Raw genomic sequence first — 24,862 nt, forward strand, 5'->3', positions numbered from 1 at the left:
AATAGTGAGGACCTAGGACCCAGCACACCAGGGTTCGTGTGGTTGTGATGGCTTCTGGAGGACCCTGAGCACAGACAGAGCTGTTTCATACAGCCCCATTCTGGTGTCCAGGTGCTACACCAAGAGGCATCTGCTTTTCACATCTTATAATCCTTTCTGCAGGGGACAGTGAGTACCTCACAACCTCAGGCTGCCCACTACAAATAATCTAAACCATGTAACTTCCAGGGTATAGATTATCTGTTTTAGTTTTCCCAAACAGAAAACGATACCTGGCTACAGAATGGAACACAGAGCAGGAGTGGAGCTTGGGTCAGGAAGGCTCAGCCAACACAGGCTAACTTCTAGAACCACGGGGGCATTTCTGATAAAGAATGACAGAGTGGACACAATCAGTTAGCCAGCTCCATCCAAGATCCTACTAAAGCATCAGGTAGGTTATTTAACATGATACAAACACAAATGAGAGATGAAACAGTGGCAACAATGCTGTGCACAAGAAATCAAGGAGAACATGGACAAACACTGGGAAACCTCCTCAGATACAAGCAAACAGGCTCATAAGCCACTTGTAGCCAAGGGCAATGCAGTGTGGCTTCAGCTGCAAAGCACTTAGGGACACAGGACTGGCAACACCAGCATCCCAAGGGGAGGCTGAGGCAGGCCTGAAGCAGGAGGCTGAACATCTGCTCAAGGAGTACAACCTCGCCCCCACCCAAGCTGCCCTTAGCCATGCAGCTGTTGGAAGATGGAAATGCCTTTCTGGAGAGGAGAGGACAGATAACTGGAAGCAGGACTAAGTGGAGGTTGTGAACTATGTACAAGGTGCCCTAGTCTTCTGGCCCCAGGATGGTGGCACCCAGCATCCAGCCTCAAGAAAAGTTATAGGACCTGAGCAAATCTGGGGGCTCCAGTTACCACCACCTGCAGGGTTCCTGAGAGTCTTATTAACCTTTGGGTACCCATCTCTCATAAGATGAGTGGACAGTAGGCTTACTAGACAGGACAAAACTGTCCTCATAGAAGGCAGAGCTAAGATACACCCCAGGGGAAAAACAGTGCTATGCCCCCAGAGCAAAGGGAAGACTCACCCCAAAGACAGCAACCACAAACAAAAGACAGCCACAAAGTCACAAAATTGCCCCAAGAGTAATTCTTCACCTAGCCAAATCAACAACTAAGCCTCAGAGTGGAACACACTGCTTATGAGCCAGAAAGCCGGAACGCAGCCTAATGGTCACTCTGAAGGCAGATCTAACTCACATCCAATTGCATCAGTCACCACCCCACAGGTGAGGTGAAGGGGCTATGAGTAAGAGGTGGCAGTGGGCCCTTGTTCTGGGTGCCTCGAGCTCTCTGCAGGGTACCTTGCGTCCTTGATGGTTCTACCCGCAAAGAACCTATTCAATTCAAGCACATCTGTTACACCTCTTTGCACTCCTAGGTTTGCACTCCTAGGTTTGGTTTCACTCCTAGGGATATTCTTACAAGGGCCTCTGGGCAGGGATGGAGTCATTCATGCTGAGGAAAGCAGCAGAGACAAGAGGCTAAATGGGTATGAGATGATCAAAGTACAATAAAAACACAGAGCTGGTGGAGAACACTGGGGAGCCCCTTTGTGTGAAAGACACTAGGCAATGTACTTGCCCTCCTTCCTATTCCTCTGATGCACCTGCCAGGGCCAAGCAACCTTGGAAAGCCAGGACAGGCAGCCCAAGCCTGCTACAGGCCAGGCAGGTGATCAGAGGCAGACAGCCCCTACTGACCCCAGGCCTTCTCAGCTGCTAGTCCTTGCCACACCTTGGACAGGCTCAGGACAGGGTCCTTCACTGGCTGCCTTTAATAATGAGTCCCAAGCAGGAGAGCAGGAATGAGCCTGTCACTAAGGAAGTAAGGAAGAAAAGAAATAGGGCAAAAGTACATTCTTTGTTTATGCCACATAAAAATGCTGCTCTTGGTCCTTTAGCAGTCCCAGAGACATGCCTCACATGGAACTACCCCTTAAGTTACCAAATCCAATGGGAGGGAAAGGATGAATCAGAAGGGGTTATTCTTCTGGTGATAGAAAACAAAAGACATAGAGAGAAAAAACAGGGCTATTGTGAAGAGTCAGGCAGCAGGAATGGGAATCAGGGCAGAGTAGAAGTAGCTAGATAGGCAGCCTTTTGGGAGGTAATCCATCTTCAACCACTAGAAGAAATTGGAATTCAAGCACTGGTCAGCACCACCCCTAGTGAACGAGGTGGTAACAAGGAGGTGATGCAGCAGGAAAGGGCAAATGCTGGCTCATGACAATTCTTGCTACAAAGAATCAGTTGTGGATTCCTAAGTCTTAAAGAGTTCATGACTACCAACCATGCTGACAAAGTAAGGTTCAACTTCTTGGCATTCCTCTTGAACTCTGGGCAGGAACTATTTAAGGAGACCTGGTACCTGGCCTTCACTGTGGCCTCTAAGCTGTCCCGTTCTTGTTACTAGCTTGTGGTTTGTTTGGAGAGGAGAGAACAGGTGATACAAAGGGAAGCTTCAGAAAGCCCTAGCATGGGCACAGAAATCCTTAATTAGCTCAATAGACTACCATACCAAAGTCTTGGTTGTAACACCTCTACTGTTTTCCTACTTGAAACTCCTTTGCATGTTTTTAATGTGAAGCTGGATTTTCCAGTTAGGGACAGGACACAGTGAGGGGCGAATGGTTGCCTTTGAGTGGTTACTGAGCTGGGCCATGCAGAAGTTGAAGAACCAGGAAGGGTGGTGGGAGAACATTGCAGCTTCCTTGTTCTGGGGCTGTATTTACAGTATGAACTTCCACTGGTTCTCCAATATGTCTCTTAGGCCCACAGAGGTGAGAGCAAAGGACATGGAGAGGCGTGTAGTACACATCTGCTGGACAGTCCACCAGCACAATATGCTGCCTGGTTTGCTTACTTATTTTTGTTCATTTTTAGGGAGGAAATGAAATATAGAATATAAGGATTATCAAAATAAAATCTAGTTGTTTGAGAAATTATGAAAAAATTCTCATGGTTTGATTTACTTAGATCACACCAAGCTGAATTTCCTTTTCCCTCCTGCAGGTTGACCAAGGGCCCTGTAAATAGAAATGACAGAGGCCAGATGCAGGAGTCTCCAGCCCGGGCATTTTAAAGCCTGACTATAACTACAGCTTCACCCATGGAGCTGTGCCTATGTTGCATACTTGTAAATTCTGGGGGCCAGGTGAGTTAAGACTCCTTACTTTGTTTTACTTCAAGTGAAAATGTGTTAGGACTAAGAGTACTTTAAAAAAAAAACCCCATAATCAAGAAAAATTAAGCATGCCACCATTCATACCAAAGAATGGTCAAAAAATAAGACAAGGTCAGCAGTGAGCAGGCTTGTCTGAGTACTTCAAGTGAAAGTGTGTCTGTTCAAATGAAGCAAGCTCCTGTGGCAAATGCTGGAGACATTCCTCATAGTTTGTGTGTGTGTGTGTGTGTGTGTGTGTGTGTGTGTGTGTGTTTTAATACCTTCAAGGATCAGAATAATAGATAGGATTAAGTTCAACTGTCAGAAAATGTATAACATCAAATTAGGATTGGCATAAAATAAAAATATACCTAAAGATGTTTCAGCTCCTAAACCATAAAAACACAGCTTCAGAGACACTATTATATCAATTTTCAAAGTACTTCATAACCTGAGAATAATACTTCTTTGAGGCGTTTTAGAATGAGTGAAAGGACCCAAATGGAGTTGGAAGGGTACCCTCATGTTAGTGACTTCACAGACACACGCTGACGTCCCATGCCAACGCACACACTCCATGATGGATGTTCTGCACACACGGAATGTGAGCATGCTTCCTCTCTGTCCACTGTTCACAGCAGTGCTTCTACGTCAGTTTAAAAACACACTGCAATCACTCCAACTTCCAATGATAGAAAAATATGCAATAAACACATACAAAGGAAATACAGACTATCCTTTGACTGTGACCAATGAAGACCTGGCTACCAGGAAGGTAAATGAGGCACACCAGTTTCACATGTGCACCATTCCTCCTACCACCTCTGGAGCTGAGTGACATCCCCCACCCCTGAGGAAGAAAATGAAAGTTACTGCCACAGGAAATGTTTGGCTCTTGAGCTGACAGCTACATCCCACGCCATCTTCAGTACTAGTCAACGTGACATCAAGAGACAACATTTATCGAGGAACTTACTAAAAAGCTTATACATATATTGGATCTTAGTGAGAACTCTGCAGGGAGGCATTATTGTCCCTGTCTGAGAAATGAGAAAAGAAACCTGAGCTATTCAGCAACCTGCCTAATTCATACAGCCAACAAGCAGTAGAGCGGGGGATGCAGGCCCACTACGGCCAACACCGAAGGTCATGTTCCATCCTCCCACTAAGCCAGGGATTGGGTTTCGCAGGGCAAAAAGGCACTTCCCACACCAGGAAATGAATGTGAAGCCCTCTCCAAGTTTGCTGGAAACTACACACATTTACCATCTTTTCACAGCCATTAAGCCATTTGAAAAGCCCTCTTACCTTGCTACACACTGGCAAGCTTCAGGAAACTGTCTCGAAATGCCCAGGCTGCATGAGGATTCAGTATAAATAAACTACCACAGACAAACTGAACTCAAGAAAAAGTGAACAATGAAACTGCTTACATGAGGCCAAACTTTAAAATTCAAGCATCTTCATGCAATATTTAGAGCATCCCCCACCCAGATTCAACCCCTTAGGGTAAAAAGGCAGCTGCTTCACAGGTGGGAATGGAGAGACTGTGCCAAAACTGACCCTCGGCTGACCTCAGAACTGTTCTGCTGGCTTCACACTTACTTCTAACTTGTTTTTGAGGGCATCTGGGAGGGGCAAGACCATCAGCAAATCTGGTGAGCCCCGAGAATGCAGGGGAGACGGTTAGGACAAGCAAATGGCGGGGCAAAGTACAAGTGTAGGACAGGGACAGTGCTTCACTTAGCTCCACATCTGCTGGAGATTCAGGTTTTATCTTCAGTAAGGCCACAGGGCATGAAAGAAGGAAATCCACACTCAGAGTTAAGCCCTGGAGGATTCTACACGAAGAGAATGATTTTACAGAAAAAGAAAAAAAAAATTATTGCCTATGGACTTGGTCATTGAGTATAATAATTTGAGTATAATAATTAGAAATATAATCTATGGAATGAGAGATTTATAATTACAATCAGTGTCTGTTTTTACTTTTGCTCTTGTTAAAAAAAAAAAACAGCAAAGTGCTTGGAAGACAATCTCTTTGCCTCAGTTTCCCTCAGGCAGATTTACAGAGTCCATAGACAGCTCATAACTGCTCATGGCCAGAAGGCTAGCTGGCAACCTGACCATACAAGTGTGGGATTCCTGGACACCAGCTGTACCCCACACAAACTCAGAACTCTTTTCCACAGACCACTGGACCAGGGCCTAGGGTTACACTTAAAACAAGCAGCTGATTACTTTGGGAAGAGCACACCCTTCACAGCCTAAGCAAGGAACTATCAGCATTTCTCTGCCACTCAAACTGCATAAAGCCACTGCCCATATCACCTTCAAAAGGAAGGCCTCTTTGACCCCAGAGAAAAAGCACCCTAAACACAAAAAACTTGATAACCCACACTTCATCCCTTCTTACCATACCCTGCCAATAAAGCAAGTTCTCCAGGTATAGATCGGGAGCGCAGGCTTACCTGTGCTGGGCATGTGGTTCACGCGGGTAGGATTCAGCAGCTCTACTGGCTGGTCTCGTCCAGAAAGTCCATCTGGGAAACAGAGAAGGCACTGGTTTCAGAAAGGAAGCACATTTCAGCAAAACTGCTTTAACTTGAGCGTCTGCGCGGAGCAACTCAGCAAATGCTAGAATGTGTGCATCCTTTTTAAAGGAAGACAGTTTTAATTCCATCACAGATTATTTTTATTTGCCAGAGAAAATGAAGGCCCTTTGTAGAATAATCAAAACAGCAAACTCCAATTCCTGGCCTAAGGGCATCTGGCTCACTTCTGTATACCACCACTTCTATCAATTTGTGTTTATCATAGTGGGTTTATCTCCAGACATCACAGCATTAAGATAATCAAAACAGAAGAGCTCACCCTCTCCCCAGATACCAAAAAAATATCTGCACACTAACAGGAGCGCAGCCCAGCAGGCACTGTTCAAAGCACTGTGGGAGTGTGTGGCTACCGCAAAGGGAACAGTGTGTTGGATGCACACCAAGCATGATGTACTTACAGAAATGACAGAATCCTTTCTTTTAAACTCACTTTTAGATTTTACTCAAGAACTAACTATTCTGTCTACTCTAACTCACTGCAAGGATGAGACTGGAACCCACCCACCACTGAAGCCTGGCACAGGGTACATTTAGACCGCCTGAGATCTTCTGTTCTCCCACATAGGAAGAAAGATTGGCGGGATTTCCAGGAATCACTTTTTCTTTCAAATCAGCTTCTGACAAGTGGTGTAAAATGCTCTGCAAAAACATGCACACCGTTACAGACCTGCACCAGAGGTCCCTCATAATTAATTTAAGGGAGAAAGCAGCAGCTTCGCAGGCAGTCATAGAGCTCCAGTAGATAAATGTCGAAGCCTGGCACAAACAAGTAACATCAGGTCAACTGACTTTAAGAATGATACATACCTAGCAGAGCTAATCCTGCATATACTTGGAGAAGTTCAGAATCCAAGAACAGAAGCCATAGCCCCGTGAGATCTAAGGCATGTTCTTCTCAAGGAAGAGACAGGAGCATGCACAAGGCCACTGCGTGTACACATAGGGCAGGGTGGGGCTGCTGATGTCCCAATCAGAGAATCAAACTCCTCTCCCTCCAACCAGACCCCCTCCCTGGTTCTAGCAGCTTTAGGGTTTCAAAACAGAAGTAAAATACTGGCCTAACTGGGGTAAGACAACTCAGGCTCCGTGGGTCAGGAGGAGGACCGGGAGGCCATGGTTACACCTTAGAAGCAACCACCAGGCCCAAATACTCATCAGTCAACCACTGGAGGCTTTCTCAAGAACAGAACCACCGGAAAGATGGCACAAATGCTGGATTGTAAAGACAACATCAGAGCTCACTAGAGCCTTAGATGGAAACCCCCACACAGTGGTGAAAAGTACTTTTAAGTGTTTGTTTGGTTTTTTTTCCTGAAAATAAATGCTCACTGAAGAAAAAAGTGAAAAATTCTAAAAAGTATTCACATATTTTTAAAATTCTAATCCCATAATAAATACTCTCAGAAATATTAAAAGCACCTGATCTGACTGCAGTTTTCCAATGGGAGGAGTCAGAAGCAGGTGGAAGTACAGTCTGCTCAGGTCTCTGCAGCATCGCTCTGAGATTCCCCAAAGGGTTTTCTGTTACCAGTGGTCAATGCCTATCACCAGAAGGGCTTCTACCAGTCTCCTCAATACTTGTCTTTACTCTTACATCTGAACAAGAGCAGAAGAACCCATAAATTTAGAACCCGACACACCCAGGACACTCCAGCTCCATGGCAGTTAGTGTGATGATAGGGCCGGAACATATGGAGGCTTTTTCTAGAGTCTGGGACTGAGCCCCTGATGTCTGCCTGAGCTCTGAAGGCCTAATGACTCCAAACAATGCACCTGACACTTATTTCCACTGGACTCAAGCAGGAGACATGTAAAATTGTGATGTAGCTGAATAAAAGTGTAAGTTACAGATACTGGTCTTGTATACAAAAGCACCAGCCATGTGTCTTAATCAATACGTGGCTTGGTTGAGTCTTAGCTCATCTACAGGACTTTTGGGCTTTGGGCTGGGGCATATCATTTAGCCTTCAGAAAGATGTTAATCATGCAAATGAACTACCTGGCACAGTAAACAACAATGCTGTCTGAAAAGAGCACATGATTACCACAAGTAAGCCCGACTTCGAACTTTACATATATTCCAGCCTTTTTAGTAACAGAATGCCTGCATCCTGACACAAAACAATTCTCTGAAACCAGCTGGTTTTCCCACCATTCAGTTCAACTCTGACACTACCTACTTGGAGTTCACACTACCCCTACAATATAAACAGTCAAGTTCAAGTCTAAAATATTAAATAGAAAATTTCAAAAATAAACAATTCATAAATCTTAAATTGTAAGCCATTCTGAGAAGCATGGTGAAGCCTTGAGCTCTCCTGCCCTAATCTGCCCAAGACATGACTCATCCCTTTGTACAATGTACACACACTGTATGTGATGTCAACCTGCCAACTAGTTTAGTAGCTACCTCTATTAGCAGACCAAGAGTCATAGTATGGCAATGTTCCTGTTAAAGTAACCCTTTAATAATGGCCCCAAAGTGCAAGAGAAGTGATGTCAGCAACTCAGGTGCATCAAGAAGAAGCCATAATGTGCCATCTTGCCATCAGCATTAAGAAGGTGAATACCTCAGGGTCAGGTATTTTGAAACACATCATATTCAGTAACTTTTATGAGTATAATGTTATAATTGTTCCCCTTCTTAGTTGTCAGTCTCTCAGTGTGCCTAATTTATAAACTTTATCATAGGTCTATATGCAAGGGGAAAAGCCCAGCTTATAGGGTTCAGCACTACCTACGGTTTCAGGCATCCGTCTTGGAACGTATGTTCAACGGATATGGGGAATGATTGTACTTTCATTTATAGGTTTATCATTAAAGATACAAATGAAGCCGCATGCTAGTGACTCATGCCTGTAATCCTAGCTATGCAAGAGGCAGAAATCAGGAAGATCACTATTCAAAGCCAGCATAGGCAAATAGTTCACGAGACCCTATGTCCAAAAGGTGGGGGAAGGGGGGACTGATGGAATGGCTCAAGCTGTAGGCTTGAGTATACAAATGAATACTCACATGAAGAGGTACATATGGTGAGATCCCATCAGGCTCCCAAGTATGTGCCTGGTTCACTAACCTAGAGGCTCTCTCAGCATCATTGGTCAAGAGAGCTTATAAACCAGCCCCCAGCCACCAACTTCCCTCTCGCCCCGTGGTCACACCCATGATCAGTGGGTGGGGTGACAGCTCCAACCCTGTAATCTCTAGGTCCTTCTGGTGACCAGCTCCATCCTAAGGCTAACTAGGGCCTCTATGCAGTAAGTCACCTCATTAGCATAAACTGAATGTAAAAGAAGAGGGCTCTTTAAGAGTAATAGAAGACACTTTAACACTCAGGAAATTCCAGGGATTTTAAGAGCCCTGTGCCAGGAAACAGGACAAAACCCAGATGCAGTTCTTTTTTTAATACTAGGGAAACTGCTTGTTCTCACCAAAGGACAACCTGTACATCTACATCTCCAACCCTTCCATTTTCATGTCTTTGTACACTAACATCCAGATATTTGGAGTCAAACAATTGGTACTCAGCATTAACTCAGTGTAAAGCTTGTGCCTCCAAGGATAGGAGCAACTATGTGGAACTATCTGAAAACAAGTGCATCTCCAAACACACAAGACCCCAAGTGTACTGACTCATTGAGTCACTTGAGAGAGTAGCTCAGAAGTGGCACTAGCTCATATCAGTTGGAAAACCAGCAGGCCAAAGTCTCTTTTGGAAACTCTACTCTCTCCTGGCTTCTCTACAAATCATTCATTTACTTACCATAAGCAGACATGGCATCCTACTCTCAAAGGAGGGTTACAGGGTAACATGGCTAACAGGTAGGCCCACTCCAAAAAAAAAACATGCAACCACAGGCTCCCAGGGCTGAGTAGCACCCCAAAAAGCCTAGGAAGCATCTCTCATCACAAGAAAATAATGGCCCTGTACTCAAGAACAAACTGGGCCCAGGAGAGGGCTAACAGGAAGGATGGGGCTCCCTGATGTTCACACAAACACCACTACCTACAATGCTGGCTCCTGAGTCTTTTGCTAGCTGGCCCAGTGTCTAAGACTGCCAATCCTATGTCCTACTGCAAGACCCTAGGTACATGGTGAAGGACCCTGGACATATCACTAGAGTCAAGGCCTAGGCCTGGGGCTTCCAGGAGCAATAAGTGGGATGTGACCCATCTCTAGCCTCCAAAGGTATAAAATCTGGTTACAGAATAAAGACTTCACATGACTGTCATCCTGCAATCCAGGATGTACAGCACAAATTCAGTATTATGAAGATAAGAAAGTGCTACTAGGGCCCTCAGGATGTTCCTTCCTCCATCTGTATTGCAACGACCAGAGCTGGCAACAGGTCCAGACCCAGTCCCAAAGGTCAGACCTCAGAACCCACATCAGATGTAAAGCTAAGTAAAGTTCTAAGAGCAAAGTAGGCCCTACAGTGAGGCTGGATTGTAAGGCACAGGTACTACCAGGACTGAGAAAGATAGCTCCGGTCACCAGATCTAAATATGCAGAGACCAATGGCTGTGTAGTCTCAAAGCAAGGAATACTCTCTCTGCCAGGAGGAAACACACAAGTTGGAGGCATAGCCAGGAAGGGGTGGCAGTGCCCACGAGGACAATCTGGTCTGTAAATGTATACAGAACTGCTTCTTAATGCTGTATTTTTTCAGATATCATATCCCAAAGTGAGTAAAACTGCAATTGGTAATGAGAAGTGTGATTTCCATAGTTACCACCTCTGTGCTGAAACCTCTAAGACTGAGAAGGCTGAATCAGAACCTCATGCTGACAGCAGGAAACAGTCAGAAAGGGAACCAAGCTCCACTTCTTCAGTGATCACCTGCCATGGCAGGTTCCCTGGCTTGTCTCCACTTGAGCCTTTATTTGGGAAATCCACCTGACGGACTGTGGGCTGCCTGTCCTCAAGATGGTAATTTCATCAGCTTAGGGTACTGGGAGACAGGACCCATGACCAGACAAGCAGATATGGGAGCAGGGTCTACTTCTGTGCCCTATCTTAAGGCAAACTTCCACAGCATGACTGTGTGGTACTTGGCAGGGACCTTTAGAAATTATAAAGCTTAAAATAAGATGCGCAGCCATTAAGCATAACCCTTGCAGCAGCACGTAGACACACTTTCATTTGCTTTTCAGGATCCTCCTTGTCTGACACACTTGTGAGTGCTCCTAACCAGAATCTTAGACTTCTCAACCCCCAAGGAACCTAACAGAACCTTCAACTCACCTTCAAACAGATGGTAGGGACCCACCTCTTGCTGGGGCACTGAAACAGGAGTTAAGCATTGTTAGAGCACTGTTAAATACTGTTAAAGCACTGCTAATGTCAAGGGTAAGCCTTTACTACAAGCACCCTTTTGAATGTTTATGTTTCCTTTAAGTATGCTGAGATGTTAGAGGCTGGGGGATTTGACTCCTTAATTGACAGCTGTTAGAAATTTCCCAGAGGACCATCAGCCAAGTAGCCAGACAGATTGTCCTCAGGCCAGCTCTGGGGGTTTTGAACATTCTATAGACACCTTGGGAAAACTACAAGACAACCATCTTGTAGTTGAGATGCTTGCTACTCAGACACAACTCCAGCTCCTGAAGGCAGTGCCCCAGCAGACAGTCTGCATTGGACTTTTGATCACAAGACTTAGCAAACTCTAGATGACCCTGAAGCTATTTCCACTCCGACCAGCAGGAGTACTTTCCCCTTAGTGGCTCAGCAGAAGGCCTGTGATTGGTGCAAACAGCCCTTCATTTGCATGAGAAGACTGCCATGATTGGTGTAGACACCAGGCCCAGTGCTTTCCATACAGGTCGTTCTGCATATGGTATGAGTTGGTTGGCTGGTTGGTTGGTGTTTTGTTTATTTTATGAGAACAGCCATATGTCCCCACACATTACGAAGAAGTCTGATCTTTCATCACCAACCACCAGCATTCTCTCTGTTGCAAGCCACATCTCGGGGCCATGGCCAGTTTGCTAGCATCTGTTCCCACCACGATATTGTGGTCACCATAATGCGGCATAACTTCATATTATGCAGAACACCAGTTTTTTTAAGAGTCACCTAGGGCAGGACTGTTCCTTTATCTTATAAATCTTAAAATTAGCTCACCAATTCTACAAAAAAAAAAAAAAAGGAAACCTTGACTGGAACTGCACGGTATTTGTCATTTGGGAAAACAAACCTGGAAATGTTACTTCATTTATTGTCTCTCAGAAACATTTTAGAATATTCAATGTCAAAGTCTTGAACATCTTTAGGTTTCTTCCCAGGCATTTGATAGTTTTATTAAAATAGTATTTTAAATTTCAATTACTGTTTGCTGATATACAGAAATAGAACCAATTTTTAATTTTTTTTCCATTTTTATTAGCATATGTTCCTTGTACAGGGCAATTCACTGTGCCAATTATGAATAAGCTTACATTGTCTATTGGTTAGATGGCCACCACCATCTCCCCCCACAACCCTGCAATCCCCTCCCCAGGGGTTTAGTAAGGCAACTGCAAGAGGTTTCATCATTCTATTTCATATATGTATATGAAGCCCATCAACTGTATTCCCTCCCTCACCTTCACCTCCTTCATTTACCCTCCCCCTTCCCACAAGTACCCTCCCATACACTGTGCCTATTTTACAGTCCTGTCATTCACTTTTAGTTTCAAAGTCCATGTTCAGAGGGGCTTCTCGATGTGTCCCCACTGTGAGTATGCTTTACTTTGCTCAGTTCATCCCTCTCTGCTACTCTCCCTTACCCTTCCCTCCCCCCCACTACTGAATGGCTTTCAGTATGGTATCGTTAAGTCCTCTACCTGCGCAGATGAAATGCATTTCACTATTGTTGACTCTCTCGTTCTCTTTTCCTTTCCCTCCTCCCCCAGTGTCAGAGCAGTTCCACTAGTACCAGCATGTTCCACACATAAATGTGTGTGTGATCATGTTGGTTTTATGTATGCACTTGTATCTTTTGGATCTTGCTTTTTTCACTTAACATGATGTCGTCCAATTCCATGCATTTACCTTCAAGCCATGTGGTTTTGTTCTTCCTTATGGCTGAACAATTGATTCTTATATGTTGGTCTTAGGATCTTGCTGAACTCGTATTCATTCTAATCATACCTCCTGTGAATGATGACAGTTCTGCTTCCTCCCTTCTAAGCCTGTGCCTCATTCTTTTTCTGGCCTTACTGCATGGGCAGGGGCAGACAGCTTATCAGTGCCTTCTTTCTGATCTTACTAAGATGTTTTCAGCATTTTGACAGGAAGTATAACACCTGCTATAGGGTTCTGACAGAAAAGGAGGCTCCCTTGCAAAGCACATATTTAAATCCTATGTTTGCTAAATTTTACTAAACTTCCTGTATCAATTCAGATTACTGAATAACTGCCCTTCCAGCTAAGAATATGGTAAAATTCATTTTCTCATGTCTAGCCAACAATGCAGTCCTATGATACATGGACTTGGTCAAGTCTGGTGAGTTTTGAGAAAGAAGAAAAGAAAGAAGTCAAGAAATAGTAAGAGATTATAAAGTTATGCCTAAAATTCTATTTTGAAGTCTAAAGAGCTGGAGACCCTGGCCCGTATTTCAATCTTTTGACACAATCATACACAGAGAACTGGATAAGTTGATGTTCTAAAATACTTGGTAGGAGAAATGTTTGAAAAAACAGATGAAAAAGTGAAAGGAGCGTATAACTACTAATAGTACCTTGCCGTTCTAATGGAGCTGTTTTCAGATACATAGTTAATGGCAGCAGTAATAATGGTAGCTGATTTTCCTATCCATTTTAATGGGTGATGAGGGAGCACTGCTGCCTAGACACAGGCTGGACTTGTGCATGAGAGCCACAGGCCACAAATGGAGTTCAGTGTTTTCCTGCTACTTTAAATCCAGAACCTTTGTGATTCTGAGAGAACCTGAACTGCTGGAGGATGAGGTGAGGGTGGTTCTGGGATGTTAGGGTACAGAATTGCTGACGCTAAACCAAAATCTAACTTAACAAGCAAGGGCAAAATTCCTGATGCAGGGACATTTGTGTTTCTCTCTCTCTCTCTCTCTCTCTCTCTCTCTCTCTCTCTCTGTGTGTGTGTGCCTCATTAAAGTAGATAATGGAGGAGGGGGTTAAAAATAGGTCAGCTTTTGTATCAAGGCAAAAAAGACTCTTGTCTGGTGAAAAATCACTTATTTTGCCTGTGTAAAGACAGGAGAGACATACATGGGCTTTCTTATACCAACCCCAACCCTGGCTTCCCTCACGGTATAGTGGTCAATGTAGCTTCACTGGAGTGTTTCTTTGGGTTCAGTAGCCAACCACTGTCCCTCGGGTCACAGAAAGGAAGGAGCCATGCCCTGGCTCACAAAAGGAACTCAGCAGACATGGCTCAGAGACAGAAATAACCTAAGCAGTCAGCCCAGCACTCTGATCCCCCAGCCTGTACCCTGCCTCTCCTCTTCTGCTGTGTGGCCCCTGCCCCCCATGACCCTCTATTCCCCAGTCCACTCCCAGGCAGTATTCCTCAGGCCCAACAGACTCCAGATATACTCAAACCCTTAATAAGTCCGGGTCCGCCAGCTAACTCCTCCCTGTGTGAGTTTCAATAATAGACCGAAGAGCCCTAATCCACTACATTCTGCTTTTTCTTGCCACAGAGGTTACTGAAAATACCAAAGTTCTACAATAATGCTTATATCTGCCCGTTAATAGGAATTAAACTAATTAGTAATTGTTGTGAATTCCTCAGGCATCTCTAAAATAAGTTTTATGTGTTTATTAGAGAAAATGAAAATGGAAGAAAGATTCCCTTTCTCTAAGTATTATTTTTCCTTTAGGGTAATCAGGCCGACTTTTGATGTCAAGGATAACCTATGAAATGTTCTTGTTGTGTTTCTCCTGAGAATCAAAACTAGCTCTTGCTACCAGTTCATATAGGTTTGAAGGAACATGTTCAAGAAGAGGCCATGATTTGAAGGGCCAAAAGTGAAAGTGTCGAAAGAGAAAATCTCTAGGATAAGGAATCCAGCTCCTCCCTGCTCTGGGAGGGAAAAGGGAGTTTGCCAGTATTTGGGTCCTGACTTGAACAAATTATTTTTAAAAAAATGTTAAGAGAGCCATGAAAAATGGCACACAGCATATGAGATGATATTAAGGCATCACTACTCACTTTGTTGAATGTGGAAATGGGATTGCATCTGTGGAAACACATAGTATAGTACAGATCCTCCTTGACTCACAATGGGGTACTGTCCTTATAAACCCAAGCTGACAATATTCTAAATGGAAAATGCACTGAATGCCCCTAGTCTGTGGAACACTTAGCAAAGCCACAAAGCACCCTGCAGAGTATGAACTGGTCCCCTGTGGTCTCAGGACTGCCAGGAGATGCTCATGCCGCTGCCCTGCATCTGAGAAATGACCACACACGCTAGTCCAAAAAAAATCAGAATTCAACATTTGAAATGCAGTTTCTGCTGAGCGTGGATTGCTTCTGCATGCAAAGTTTTAGGAGCTCAGGTGAAAGCAGGGACTGTCTATCTGTAGATACTATGGCATCTGGGATTTGTTTCAAACAATCTGGGTAGGAAGGGGGTCTGTGAAGTGGGCATGACTGAGAGCCTCAGGGCTATGAAGGAGAGACAGGCAGAGGTCACTCTATGAACTAGTTCTTCTTTCTTTATGTGTTTGAAATTTTTTTTCTTTTTGTCAGTACTAGGATTTCAACTCGGGGCCTCACAGTTGCTAGGCAGGCATTGTGTGTGCACCACTTGAGCCACTCTGCCCACCCTTTTTTTGTTTTGGGCATTTTTGAGATAAGGTCTGGTGAACAATTTTGAACTGTGATCCTCCTGATCTCTGCCTCCCAAGTAGTTAGGATTATAGGCATGAGCCACTGGCGCCCAGCTGGGTTGGAAATTTTTCAAAATAAGTTTGTCAGGAAGAGTAAAGACAAGCCCTCACTTCTGATTCAGTATAATCTGTCTTTGCTTGGTACCTGCTAGGTAAGCTGCCTAACAACGTTCCTACCAGTCTTCAGTTTGTCACCAGCCCCTAGCTATTCAATGAAGTGCACATTCCTGCAAGTACTGAACCTCTAGGACATGAGGAAAACATAACTCAGAAGCCCAGGCCCAGTTATGCTGCACAAAGTAACAACAAGCTGGCAGACCCTTGCCTTGGACATGTTGTGGTTCTGCCTAGAGCCAGCATCAGCCCCAACACAGCCAAAGGGGGTCATGGATAGCACATCTGACTCCTGTCACATACCCAGCAAGGCTTACTCTTGAGCTCCTATGGTTATTCACAGCACCTAAGATGAAATGTTCAAATGGCCTCCACACAGATGTGTGGGTGGAAAGACTGACACTGCATGGAGAGGGGCCTGTGGTCAAGTCTGAGTCACAAAGAACTGGACGCAGCTATCAGTAGGAGACCTATTTGGGAAAATGTAAAAGTAGAAAAATAGTAAGATCCACATAGACTGGAAGCCATGGAAACAAGAGGCACACTCCATGGCTCTGACCACATACCCCAAAGAGAAGCATGGAGAGAACAGGGTGCGTTCCCAGACAGGCACTCCCAAGGGGAGGGTGGGCCTGGCCTGTTCCCCTGGAGTCCCTGCAGCAAGCATAAAGCCAGGTGCATCAGGGGCCAGACAAGGACTGAATAAGTAAGTGGGTGGGTGACAGTGGGGACACAAGAGAATGCGAAAGAACCACCTCAGCTGGCACAGTTCTGGAAGATCAGACAAGACCTGACCTGTTCTCTCTTGGCCAGGGGCAGGTGTTTTCTGGAGGGGGATTCTCAGTGGCTTTCAGGCTTTTTTCCAGAGCCTGATCTAACCATTCCTCTCCTCCCTAAAAGATGGCACAGAGTTGGATACTCCCAGCTGTCCTTGCCGGGCAGCACAGTCCTTTGAGCTATTTCACTATTTGAGTTGTTTTACAAACGATTTAGCAAATCAGGAGAAAATCCCTTGCCTTTGCAAACAGCATCATCTCTGTGCCTGAGAGCATGTCCATCTGCCCTGAGGAGAGGACATATCAGGATGCATCATTTCAGAGCTGTTTTGCAGAGAGCAAGGAGCTCAGGAGCGAAAATAACCTAGGATGAAAGAGATAGGTTTCCCAGAGCCTGTGTTAATAAATAGTGCCCAACAGAAGTCACAGAGATGTATGGAAAGAACACACATAGACTCTCCGTGGCTAATTTAAACAGCTTTCTAGATAAGGCTGCCTTCAGTTAGGGAAGGACAACAATGGCCATGTGGTTGTCATAAGCGAAGATGGAACACCAGCTCTAATGTCCAAGCCACCTTCTCCACTGCCAATGCAGTAGCACATCTACGAAAACCAAGAGTGGTAGGACCCAGCACATCTGTTCTCCTACAGGCTTCAATTTTTTTTTAAAACACCTCTTAACTGCCAAGAAGTCTAACATGCAAAATTTCCACCTGAATTCAAAAGGGAGACCCTGCATATGAGGAGGCCATGCCCTGGGGGCCTTGTGGCCTAAGGGCATGGGGTCAGGCAGGCCTGGTAGCATTCATAATCCTGGGTCTTGAACTCTCTGGCTCAACTTCCCCCTCAGCTGAGTGGAGACACAGGCTGATATGAGGAGTAATAAATCAATGTACCGAGGCTGGGGATATAGCTCAGTGGTTAAGTGTTTGCCTAGCATGTACAAGGTCCTGGGTTCAATCCCTAGTACCACAAAAAAATATAAAGTAATAAATAAATAAATCTACATATCGAACAAGATTCCAAATGTGTGGTCAGCAAGACACTTGGCCTGTCCTTCGCTTGTGGCTCCACCCACACAAGGCATCTAAAGAGGCACAAGATTCTCCTGAAGTGTGAGTCAGCAACCAAAACCACTTTATGGGCAAACCAACCCTCCAAAACACTTTCCACACTGCTGAACATTACAAATTAGTTAAAAGGCGTCTGTGGTTAAGTGACAGGAAGCCAGAAAACAGGTAGATGTTAATGAGCAGCTCCTGAGAAATGAGTCAGTAATCCACCACAATAAAGCAAAGCCAGCCTTAGGAGTAATCTGAGAGGCATGCTCCAGTGGGCTGCACAGAACTGAGGCAGGGACAGAAAACCAGCTGTGTACAGCCTGCCCACTGTGTCACCATCCACAGCGACTTTACAGCATTGCTCATTCTTTGAAAGAAAAAGAATCCATTCCCTTCTTATTCAGCAGGACATTTCAGAAGCGACCCATCTGTAGTCAAATATCAATCAGAAGGAAAGAGTACAAAGTTGGGGCTGATTTAGTGCCCAGCATACCTGGCAATGTCCAGGGCTGACCTAGCAGCAGCAAGTGGCCAAGGGACAGGCTGATTCATGGGGGTCTTACTGAGCAAACATCTGCGCTACGTGTACTTTTGAGCCATGGCCAACAGGCCCCTTGGGTGAAACATTTACTCCCTGGAACTTTGTAGGACATTTGCTTAAACACACTAAAAGTGTATTTTATTTTTCTAAACTACTGTTCTTGCTAGATCATCTTAGACCTAGACAAGTCAACAACCATCCCTGCTTACATTCTAAATTAGAAGAAGTCTAACAGCTTATTGTAGGTCAGGCACCTGTTGCTCACTTTGTCCTCACTGGGGAAGTGAACAGCATAGGGACTGTCAATCCCCATTTTAAAGAGGAAACTGAGCCAGGGAAACAATGAAGTTTGTGTTGACCAAGGTCCAGCCAAGCTTCCAAAGCTAAACTCATCTTGCTCTGCTCCACACTTAGCACTTTAGCACAAGGTCAAATCACTTCAGCCACCCCCACACACATTTATTCCATGTTTTGTTGGACTCGTTATTGAGCAGCTGCCATGATTCAAGGAACACAGCGTTAGGAAAATGACACCTTGCACCCCAAACTTCCATCAGTGCAGAAGAAGGCCAAGTGAATAGTGTGATATTCTGTCCTGGAGAAATGTCAGTTACTACTTTAGATAAGGGGATCCCAGAAGCCCCTGTAAAGCAGTGGCCTCAGAGCAGGCACCTAACAGACATGCGAGAAGAAGCTGTGCAAAGGGCCCCAGGAAGAGCCTTCTAGGTGGAGAGCCTGCGTGCACCCATTCCAGGGGGGCAAGGGCCAATGCTGTGAGTCCCAGAGGCCTTTGTGAGGACCTTAGGGAATGGTCTTAGAGGCTCGTTCCAGCTACAGCATAGAATATGAACAAGAGTCAAAGCACTGAAGAGGGCAGTAGAAACAGGAAGGAAGCATGGAAGGCTGTATCAGAGCTTCAGGGCTGGTATTAGTACAGTCACCAGGGAGCTAGCTGGAAAGGTAATCCATTAGGACTTGCTGGTGAACTGATGTGGCAGGCAGGCATGGCAGGCTTCACCTGGCCACCACTGAAGTATGGGAGGCAGAGCCCTGGCAGTGGCAGCATACATGCAGTGGGAAGAAGGCAGGGAATGAGAATGCAGACTACACTGAGCCTGCAAATTCTAAGTGCTCCAATAATCATTTCGAGGAGTAAGCAGTACTTCTAAACTTTCTTTGCTCATTATGATTTTCTCAGAAAAAAAAAAAAACAAAATCAAAATGTTCACGAACCGTGTCACATTCGCCACATTCCACACAATATCTATTTCAGTTCAACTCACTCCTCTGTCCACTTATCAGTTCTTAGGTCACTGTCAGGCCTGCTTCAAGGCACTCACGCAGGTGCCCTCAAAGCACTCCATTCCCACCCTGGGTCGGGCCCTGGTTGTCTGAAATTTTGGGCTGAGTTGCAAAAGGAAGAAGGAGCTTCGTACTAAAATACACATTCCACCTAGTACTGTACTGGGTGCTGGGAACCAATGTGGAAACAATTCACAGCAGTAATGAGAATTGGTTGGTGTGCATAGCTGGTTGCTTCATTCTGGTTTTCATGTCTTGCCTCATTGTAGCTTTGTGTTCTCTGAGACATATTATCAAGTGCAAGGCATTTGTCTGAGAATGTTACCCTAATCAAGAAAACAAGACCTTGACTTGCAGTGACACCCTCAGACTAACGTCTCCATAATGGCAACAGCAGCATCTGTCCCACTGTGAAGGGTCTGCCCTCAATGGCCACCGCCTCTTGATACCGTCATTCTGTCCCCTAGGCCTCCATCCAAAGTTGCTACCTGAGACCGCAGGCCACCCTACTGAACCAGAGGAGTAAAAAGTGGGATACACCAATGAATGGAAGGCTATGCGACTGTGACAAGAGAATCCGGAGGTATGGCGCAAGGACTCCAAGCTCCCCTTCCAGCTCCAACAAGTGGCTACATAGTTGGCCACAAGCTCCATGTGCTGCCTGAGGGATGCCACTAGTTGAGCTGCTCACAGCTTGCCTGAGACAGAAGTGACAGGCACAGCCTGTCTGTCTGGACGCATTCAGCTAAACCAGGAGGCTCCATGTGCTCTGCAGGCAGTGGCATCAACATTCAGCTCTCTTCCCAAGGAGAAGGGGCTGGTAAAGGACTTCTTCCCTGAAAGTTACTAGGCTCCATGTTTATGCTCTGACCTGTTGGAAGGATGACTTCTGGTGGCTTGAGTCTAGCCTGAAAATATCCAGTAGGCCTTAACTGCCAGAGGCCAAGCAAAGGGAGAGGCCAGAGGGCCATCTCATGAATTACCCAGGGGAAGGTGCCCTGACAATGACCTGGAATCAGGGATCCTCTCCAGTTCCCCTAAGAATTGAAGGGCTCCTGCCCCAGGTCTGTCACACTCTCCTACTCAGTACTTCAGGTTTCACCTGAGACCTCATCAACTTAGAGAAGCAGCACACAAATCTGGATGGATGCCTCCTCAATGGGCACCTGGCACTGTGGTGTGCAAGCTGGAGAGCCTATTGGCAGGAGTAAAGAAGAAGGTTAGAGGGCCAGGGCAGAACTGAGTGAAGAAGGCTTTCCTTGGCTCTGTGTCATCAATTTTTAAAGACCTCAAGAAGCTTTATGTCCCATTAATTTTTGTACTAACTAATAATATATTACACATTGTTTTATTTTAACTCTACCTAGTTCCAAAATTTTTAGAAAAATAATTATATTTAAAGGAGATGGGCGCACACACAGGTCACAGCATCCAAAAGCCACAGCTGTGAGCACTTATAGGATCTGTGTAGATAACCTCCTCTCAGATACTGAACACAGCTATGACTACACAGCACCTAAAATCCTACTTCCTGCTCCATGTTCTTCCATTGCACAAGACTGCTAGTCATTCAAAGATATAAATGTATATTCAAGATAATCACATCATTACTATTTAAATCAAGAACCTCACACACCTCTCCCTCCCACAAAACAAGTTTTCTTGAGTCCAGTGAAAAGCTGGTAGACAATCTGTAGAAATCAATACCACATTTTTGTTATGCACAATATGGATATAATCTATAAACCGTAACTTCCCCCAAGCCAGGGCTAACTAAAGCATATCATTATTCCTTTTTATACAACAAAACTTCAGCTTCTAAAATTACAGTGATTTCATTGTATTGTGTTCTATTTTAATCTTCTAAAGATAGAACTACTGCCAGGAGAAGCAATTTGCTGTTGGATGTTAACTATGCTAATGTCTCTAACAGGATGTGGATTTTAGCCTGTGGTTGTCATATGACAATTGTGATGGGTGCACCAGGGTTCAGGACATTGAGTGTGGGACTCCGACCATGTGGCATCAAAGCTAAGATTCAGAGGCTAGGTTCCATCCCCAGCACCACCACCGCCCTCCTCCCCCCGCCCCCACACATAAAGCCAGGATGTGCTCCTAAGCATCTTTTATGTGACATGAACAAACTATCCAGGTCACCTCCATCAAGTAGGTACAATGATACTCTCACATGATGGGGGGAGAGGAGGGGAGAAGGAAAAAGAGGGAGGGAGGGAGGAAGGGAAGAAGGAAAGATCTGAACACCAACATGGGAAAATGTCTACAGCACAAATAGGAAGGCTAGGTTACCTGGGAAGAAAGGTCAACTGGACTGACAGCCAATTTCTAACAGCAGGGGCAAAAAAGAAAAGGAAAAAAAAAAGTCAAAAGATAATGAAACACTTTCAAATTGCTGAGAAAAGGGCATATCCACTTTCATTTCTATACCCAGCTAAAGTACTATTCAAGAAATAGGAAGAAAAAAAGGACATTTAATGTTTACTATTCGGAAATTTGCTGAAATAACTAACAGATGACTTCAGAAAAAAGAAAATAACTCTACCATGAAGGAGTAAGATGACAGAAGTAACGCTGAGGGAAAATGCTAGCAAACATGGAAGTAAATACAAATAAACAGTATATGCTAAATTTATGCCGTTTCATATAGTTACAAAGATCACAATCACTATGTATAATACAGTTTCCTCAGACTTACTTCCCCATTTGTGTATGTATGTGTACATGTACATGAAAGCATTTCAAAGCCACAGTCTAAAACGCCTTGTTGGTTTCCTCTTAAGGATATATAGGATTGAGGACATGGCTCAAGTGGTAGCGCATCTGTCTACCAAGCATGAAGCCCTGAGTTAAAACCCTAGTGCCAAACAGAAAAAAAAGAAGTAAATCCTCAAAAAGAAGATTTTCCTTTTCACTTTGACACCAGAAAACTCAGGGCATTTTTCAAATTGATGATGTAGGATTCTGGCCATAAATTTTCCTTTGTGCTGATCTCCTTATCTTTATTGTTACGGAACCCGTTAAGAATAAAGTACAGCTGTCCTTGAAACTGAACTGCACAGACACCAACCACATACCTTGGCCTCTTCTCTTCAGGAGGCTACCACTGAAAAATGGCCTGATTTCAGTAATGCAAAACTGTGGTGGCAATAGCTCATCAATCCTACTCAGAAACAAAAAGCTACCAAAAGCATGAGTGAAAGCAATTACCAATGCACATGGGCTATTCTTATCGTGCACCACTTAACACTCCATTGGCATGTCCAAGAGTCCTTTTTTTAAATCAGTCATACTTGTGCAAAAGCAACTTTGGGAGAAATAATCAGCAAAAGATTGCTTATCCTTTGCTACATTCAGAAGTTAGTTCAAAGTAACCAACCCTTGGTAAAAGATAAACTACTTTATGCAAATACTTTTGCAAAGGCTCTCTATTAATGCAAATATTATGTTTGTCTTTTATTTTAATGCAAATAGCATCTGTTATGCACAGTCCCTGCCACTGCTTTGTAGTTTGTATTGAGACTTAAACTGAGTTCCAGCTGCTTGCTAGTGTGGAGCAGATTTCCAGACAGGCAGAGGACATACAGCAGCTCTCGGAAGAGAAAAGCAAGCAAGTTCCCTGGGCTTCCGGGACAAGGATTCTCTTTCAAGGCAGGAGAAAAATGAAACCAAGAATTAATTTCAGAATTTATTTTTGCAGAGGTTTGGTTTTATGTGTGAAATTTTTCTTTGTTAACAGTTTTGACTTGGGAGAAAATTAGAATTGCTTTTCATAAATTTCTTTACATGGAAAATCTATTTGGAAGAACAATGCAGGTTAAAAGGAAAAATTAGGTGGGAGGGGTGAGGGGGCACCTGCCAGCACCAAAGCTGGCTTGCTCCTTCAGGAAGCCTGGTCCCCAGTCAATCACATTCTCCCCTTAGAATATGGCAACCTGAAGTTCCCCTGCAAACACAGAACTCCCAAGGCCACTGCACTAATAACTTTTCTGCCTCTGACTCTAGATCGAGAGCTCCAAATAGGGACAAATCTTGTTGGTATTTATATCTGTGATTCTGGAACAACAGAGTATTTCAGCAGTGAAGACTGGATGGGTGGGTGGGTGGATAAATCAAGCTATATATGGGGAAACAGATGAGAAAAAAATTGCCCTGAGGGTCTTCTGATTTCAAATATATTTCAGTTCAAAATCTCTACTCACCAAGAGTACCAGGAAACTCTCTGAGCTCAAAACACTAAGAATACTAACACTATAGTCCATTTCTAAGTAATGCAGACACAGCAGAGCATGGGTTCCCATGGGCAAGGTCATGAACAAAGAAGAGGGTACGTGCGTACTGTTAAATGTGCCTCAATATAAAGTACCCACTTTCACATAGACTTGCTGTTAAAAGAATTCTTCCTGTAAATAACAGGCTAAGCATTCTAATAAATGCACTAACAATTTGCTTACCTATTAATTTCATTCTCAACTAATTTTACCACAAATGCTGCTGACCATCTCATGCTATTCTCCTCTTCATCTAATCCATGTGAAAAGAATTTTGTTTTGGACAAATTATTCTCAGAAGAGCATTATTTAATGGATGAACATGACCTCTTCAAAAAAACACAAAATCAAGTGCAATATAAAGATACCTTATTACAGTGAACAATCAGAGAGCTGGACAAACATCAAAACATCTCCACAAAAGCATTAGCAAATTAACAAAACAGCAAGGAATCTCAGAACCAGACAAGGCTGGGGTGCTTGCCTAGCATCTGGGGCCAAATTTTCACTGAGGATCATTTGCAGGGCCCACAGCTATCTCTCTTGAACCTTCAATGCTTCAGACCATTCCTGCACACAGGAGATTTGGGAGTAGAAATGTAGAAATCTAGGAACTGGAAGGAGGGGGTAAAGAAGAAAATGCAGTGAATCGTTTTAATTTAAAGAAATCCCTAGGAATAAAAGGGACTCCAAAGTAACTGGACCCTGGAGGACTACAGCTCTGCTCATCAACACTGCAATCCCTGAATGCAGGTGGTGATAAAGAGCACATGCCCCAAGTGCCAGGCAGAAACAACTTTCCATCTACTCTGGAGGAAGAAGCCATTGTCCTATACCTCAAATATCCCACAGACTTTGCAGATGACATCACACACACACCCCAGGCATAGAAAGGCCAATCCAATGGGAAAAAAGGACCCTGAGATACTGCAGGTGACTTCATTACTGTAGCCAACTGTGATGGATTATCATAGCAGTATCTCATCATCCATCAACAACAGCTTCAAAGTAGGACAGTCGATGATATTCTAGTAGTAATAAAAAGGTGAACGCAATTTAGGGTTCTGTGGTAGATAGTAT

At 44.3% G+C, this 24,862-nt stretch overlaps 1 protein-coding gene across 21 annotated transcripts in view; it reads right to left on the reverse strand.

Moving 5' to 3' along the window:
* Positions 1-24,862, reverse strand: part of Hdac4 (histone deacetylase 4) — a 289,492-nt gene that overhangs the window by 146,482 nt on the left and 118,148 nt on the right. For all 21 annotated transcript variants that reach the window (XR_012447440.1, XR_012447441.1, XM_074072154.1 and 18 more), the window contains one exon: positions 5,700-5,771. Coding sequence is in view for 19 of the 21 variants with exons in the window: in XM_074072154.1 (XP_073928255.1) it covers positions 5,700-5,771 (72 nt within the window). In the remaining 2 variants the exon portion in view is untranslated. The remainder of the gene's footprint in view (positions 1-5,699; positions 5,772-24,862) is intronic.

The sequence above is a fragment of the Castor canadensis genome, chromosome 4 (assembly GCF_047511655.1).
Source record: "Castor canadensis chromosome 4, mCasCan1.hap1v2, whole genome shotgun sequence".
Taxonomy (NCBI): domain Eukaryota; kingdom Metazoa; phylum Chordata; class Mammalia; order Rodentia; family Castoridae; genus Castor; species Castor canadensis.